A 5626-nucleotide genomic window follows, 5' to 3' on the forward strand; every position below is an offset into this window, starting at 1 on the left:
GTTCAAATTACATAGAAACAGCCTAAAAATCGCAATGTCTGAAAGATATGTAAAATCGCAATGTATGAAATATTTTTGTTGTGTGGGAATTTGATAGTGTTTGTAATAAATTTTATCAATAGAATATCCGCAGAAATATGACAAAATTTAATGGCAAATTGATTGCAGAAGTTAAAGTAGAAACTGAGCAGAATCTGAGCAGTAACTATTTAAATAATATTTTATTCAAATGTTTACAAAATGACAAATTCTGTTTAGTTTTTGTCGACAATCTACTATTAGATTATATCGGTAAGCAAAATGTAAGTTTAATGTAGATGATGACTACATCTGTTGCTATATATACTCGTATCTGAGTCAATTTGCCAATGCAATTATTGTTATAATGCGAGCAATTTCCTGTATATTATGCTGCATCATCAAATTTATAGAGGACAGTTAAGCATGATGATAAATGCCACAAAAATCTTTGACGCTATAGCAACAAGTTTAAACGTTCTAACTATTCCAATCAATCAATATAATTTTCAGATTTGTGTATCAAGTCTAATTTTTATATTCTTCAGTAAAACCATTTCTTCCATGCAATAACTATTATTTGATAAATCAATTACTTAGAGAAGCTCGTGACGTTCTGCAAAACGGACATTGTTATATTTGCAACATTATCACAGCCTTCGATAGTAGTAGGTAATTTAGGTGGTATTGGACGTGGCTGACCGAAGACTATCCAGAATAAAAATGAGAATGCTGTGAGAGCACCGATTATTGCACCGCTTTCCGTCGCTGATTCCGTACCCATGCCAAGCGTGAAAACACCCAACAATGGACCCCCGACTACTCCAAAAATGGTTAATGAAGCCTACGATAAAAATTTATTTTATTGCCATCAATCTTACTCGTCGAAGAGTAATAATGAACATTACCTGAAGTAGTCCTCCTAAAAATTGCGCTAAAAATGCCAACGCAATGGAAATAATACCGAACGTAAAAGCAAGCACTTTAGCGATGAAAGCTGATTTTGTAGGAGAAAATTCTTGTCCAACGCATTTTTTGTATAAAGGTTTCATGTAATCCTCCAACGTTACTGCTGCTAAAGAATTCTGCGCCGCAGATATCGTGCTAAGGCCTGCGCTAAAGATGCCTGGAAATACACAGACAGTCCGAGATTAATATTATAAATATGCATTGCTTTTGTTTTAAAATGGATTTAATTATGAAAAAAAGAGTTCAAGATTAGTATCGTAAATACATTGATTCATTGATCGCTTTTATCTTAACATTATCTTAAAATTACGCTTGAGAGAGCGTATTTCAGACATTAGTACGTTAAGAGTTTTTTTCGTAATATGTAATTTCTACGAGATATTAAGCTCGAACTAGTCAATTTATGATAAAAGTATTACCTGCAACAAAGATGCCTGGTAAACCAGGTATATTGGACACCGTGTCCATAACGTACAGTGGCATAAGCATATCAGGTGAAGTAATTCTTTTCTTAAGAAATGGATCACAGTTATGATATTTGCTATATATTGCCAATCCTGAAAAGCAAGTTGTAAACGAAAGAAGCGATAGAATAGGCCATGATAGCCACATGGCTTTTTGTGAAGCTTTCATATTTCTAAAACAAAATGTATCTTAATGAAGTTTCCTCCAATATTTTAAACGTAATTTAATTGGTAAATGTTACGTGAAAAGAGAAGATTATTTTATAGTATTTAATAACGTATTTCATAACATGAGCAAGAAAAAATTAAAATTATTTGATTAATTCGGCATTGTTTTACGTTACGATAAAATACGAATACCCAGAGAATGACGTCAATTCGACATCGAATCAACGGCTCATTTTTCATTGTGGCTACTTTAATATATTTGATAATTTTTAATCTTATCCGGCGTCTCATCTTATTCATAAATTATAAAACTTACTTTACAGTTAACATACGCTGGATTTGTACTTGATTTACTCCGTAAAGTGATAAAAATGTACATAAACCACCTAACGTAAGCGACCACCAGGTATGTCTTACTGTTGGATCCAGATCGATGCTATAACAAAAATAAAATATCAATTAGTATCTGAGTATATATTAATCGTCCAGTTCATATAAATAAAATAAAAAAGTAAGTTGAAATACCTATCAAACTCAAGCCGTTGTCCTTGTTTTGCAATTTCCCAGATTTGTCCCAATCCCCCTACATCGTTAGCAGCTGTGCCAATAATTAAGAAGACGGCAGCAAACATGAGTAAACCTTGAAATACATCAGTAATTAGCACAGCCTTAATGCCTCCTATTGTTGAGTAGAACGCACATACGAGGCCAATAATAATAATACTGGCAGTCTTTGAAATTCCTGTTGTCGCCTCCAAGGCTAAAGAAGGAGCATAAAGTACCACTCCTGAGTATAAAAGTAGTTGAATCCAGTAAACAAAACTAGCCATCATCCTAGCTCTTACTCCGAAACGTTTTTCTAAGTACTAAAAAAAATTTTTTTTTAAATATATATACGTTCTATTAAAAACTTCTAGCGCCAAAATCAAATTTCACTAGACTCACCTCGTAGGCGCTCGTCGCCTGCAACTTGAAGAATACTGGTAGGAATCCATAGCATACAATTGGAGTGCCCAACAGATACGATAGGTTTATTACAACAAATTGTGTCCCATATGTATAATTCTCAGCGGACACACCAAGCAGCGTAACAGCAGACATGAAAGAAACTACCAAGGCGACAGCGACAGGTATAATGCTCATTGATCGACTTGCAACAAAGTACTCCTGTGAAACATATTATTTTTCATTACAGCAAAAAAATATAACAAAAAAAAATAACTTTGTTTTAATGGTGCCTAAAAAGTATAAGTTAAACTTTAAAGGTTCATCTTCCTTTATCGAGAAAGAGAGAGATTCTATAGAATAATTACCTCCATAGTTTTTTGACGTCCTCCACTAAATCTGTAATAAACCCCAATTCCAGCACTTATACACAGCATTATCGCTATAACCAGATAATCGACCCATCCTAAAATATTTATTTCTGCCATTTTGTCCAAAGTAGTAGGCACGTTAGTAAGAGTTATGTTGTCTAAAAAAAAGAAGATATATGTTTAAAAATAGATATAAATCGGAGACAGATTTGTTATATAATAATATATAATAATATTCAAACTGAATATTAATTTAACACATATTATATTTTGGATATACTGCGTATAAAAGAAGGAAAAGGTATAATATAACAGAAATAACGAAATATCTTTAATTCAGGCACTTGTTGATTCACTTTGTTCGTTATAGCTTTAATAAATCAATCATATTCGTGTATTGACATTGGAATAATAACACTAATAACAGTTGATTTGTTCGAATTATGCAAATAAATACATTTATATATACCTATATACTATCGTATATAACAAGATATTTAGATCTCTTAATTTTAAAACAATAACGATAGTAAAGGATATACGAATTAATTTGAACAATCATAAGTGTAAAAAGTCAAGACATAAAAATATATTACATTATATACAATAGATTCGAAAATATACAATAATTAATTATTATATGTTTCGGCTTCCTGACTGAGCCATCTTCAGATAATCCAATAAAGCGCAATAAAGTTATTACCTAAGAAGAGCATATACTAGTGCAAACAAAAAGCAATATACGTGGATTGGGTGACCAGATCACTGGTCTTCGTCGAAATGTGGCTTCGCAAAAACTCGGCAATTTCTCGCAAAAGGACGTCCGGTTGTTAGAAATTTTTCGTGGTTCTGGTGAATACAACAATAAGTTAAAAACTAATTAGAAATAAAATAAATAAATAAAATATTATAATGAAAGCAAAAAATGTCGACTCGGTAAAACACTCACCCAAAATATCTCCCACATTTCCGATTGTTGAGGGAAAAATCTTTGTCAAATACATTTTCATTTATCACAATTATTACATTTTCGTTTATCACAAAAGATTTTAATGCAAATTACATTTATGCTCTTTTATTGTCTTACAATCTAGCCGACCTTGAATAAGCTAACAGCACGGAATTAACTTTATCAGTTAACAGATTTGCAACTAACAAAGTGTAAGAGGCAATGATGCCTATTTATGTTCAATTATTGATTCCGTCATCAGCTCCTCAAGATTCTCCTTCCTTACAGTACATTCCGTACATTCTTTCTTCGTCTTTGAGATTTTTATCTCATATGATGGGACGTATCAAGCAACAAGTAAGAAATAGTAAAAATAGATATCAGCTCCGCATTTTCTGAGCATGCTGATATGACACACCTCTCATGTTTATCTTTTCTACTCCGAACTCGCGCGGACAACGGCGATGCGGTACGCGTGAAATACATTTCATCACATAAAACATTGATAAAACCTGAACTCCTCGCGTCCCCGGTTGCGTCGCACGATAGTTCGGCTCGCCGTTCGGGTGCACCAAAGGATTACGTAAAATTGTCAATGACTTGATGCGAAGCGTCGAGATGCGATTGCGGCACGCGTGACGCGCGTTACGACTTCATACGTGCTTATATATGCACACACACACACACACACACGTGAGTGCATCGCCGCAATGTGTGTGTGTGTGTGTGTGTGTATTTATGAATGTGTACGTGTGTAGCGAACACCGCTCGGAACATTTTAAGTGTAACACTCTCTTTAATACCTAAAGCTGCTTCAATGACTTGCCTGCTTTCGTGAGGATCAAAGTCCGGAGTCCGTGTGCGACAATTCTGTCCGACCGTTGCTAGTGCCGCTGAGCAAATACGCTGCGAGCGGTGAGACTCAAGAAAGACCTTCTCTTTTCTTAACAACCTGACGACTCGCGCATACTCCATGGTGAGTCGACCGTTTCTGTCCTATAGTCATGATAATAAAACTTAAATACCTGGAATTTCTCTTCTATTCAGGGTACCCTCATACTAGAGATCATCAATAATGTTCTGCACATACCTTGCGTGTCTTAAGACTAAAGAGAGGTTTCTGTTAATTTCTTTGATTTCGACTGAAGATATAATTTCGATTGAAGATATACTTAATTATTACCGGAATCAATATTGGAAATTATCAAGTGCCGTTTTAGTGCTCCAGAAAATTGCCGCGTGTTTTGTTCAAATATACTAATCAAATTTCGCGTTTACACAGATCAATAAAATATACGAGTAGAGTGGTCATTGAGTATTTTAAAAGATTTTTGAAGGATGTAATTTCTCGCATTAATTTGAGACGAAAGCTTTATATATCTTAAACGATATAATTTCAGAGTGACAAAAGTTGAATAAAAAATTTCGTTTTTTCAAAAATTTGATTGTTTTACTCTTCCAAAAGAAATTTTTTTCGCTGTAAATTGCATTTATATGTATGATTTTTAATTCATCTCATGAAACTTTAATTTGTAAAGGTCGCAGAAAATTTAAGATTTGACGGATCTCCATTTGTATCGGTATAGTTCTGTAAAAAATCAAATCGTTATTTAAACTATATAGAAAATATCTGAAAATTAAAGAATAACGATGTAAAGACTCTTAAATGTAAACGTAAATAATCAAACAAATACACGGCGAAAGAAGAGTCAGTAGATTACAAAGAGAAAAACAAAACATTT

General features: G+C 33.4%; 1 protein-coding gene across 3 annotated transcripts in view; it reads right to left on the reverse strand.

Annotated features, from left to right (window-relative positions):
* Positions 1–4959, reverse strand: part of LOC108754125 (putative sodium-dependent multivitamin transporter) — a 5675-nt gene extending 716 nt beyond the window's left edge. Inside the window, exons 1-9 of one of the 3 annotated variants that reach the window (XM_018496208.1) lie at positions 3885–3945; positions 3680–3784; positions 2933–3093; positions 2565–2786; positions 2145–2485; positions 1936–2055; positions 1407–1624; positions 927–1144; positions 615–862 (exon numbers count right to left, since the gene is read on the reverse strand). In XM_018496208.1, the coding sequence (XP_018351710.1) occupies positions 615–862; positions 927–1144; positions 1407–1624; positions 1936–2055; positions 2145–2485; positions 2565–2786; positions 2933–3093; positions 3680–3784; positions 3885–3945 (1694 nt within the window). Of the gene's footprint in view, positions 1–614; positions 863–926; positions 1145–1406; positions 1625–1935; positions 2056–2144; positions 2486–2564; positions 2787–2932; positions 3094–3638; positions 3785–3884; positions 3946–4710 lie in introns of those variants that run through there. The other 2 variants (XM_018496210.1, XM_018496209.1) reach the window with 2 other exon arrangements.
* Positions 4960–5626: the final 667 nt, after the last annotated feature.

Source organism: Trachymyrmex septentrionalis, unplaced genomic scaffold, assembly GCF_001594115.1.
Source record: "Trachymyrmex septentrionalis isolate Tsep2-gDNA-1 unplaced genomic scaffold, Tsep1.0 scaffold76, whole genome shotgun sequence".
NCBI classification, from domain to species: domain Eukaryota; kingdom Metazoa; phylum Arthropoda; class Insecta; order Hymenoptera; family Formicidae; genus Trachymyrmex; species Trachymyrmex septentrionalis.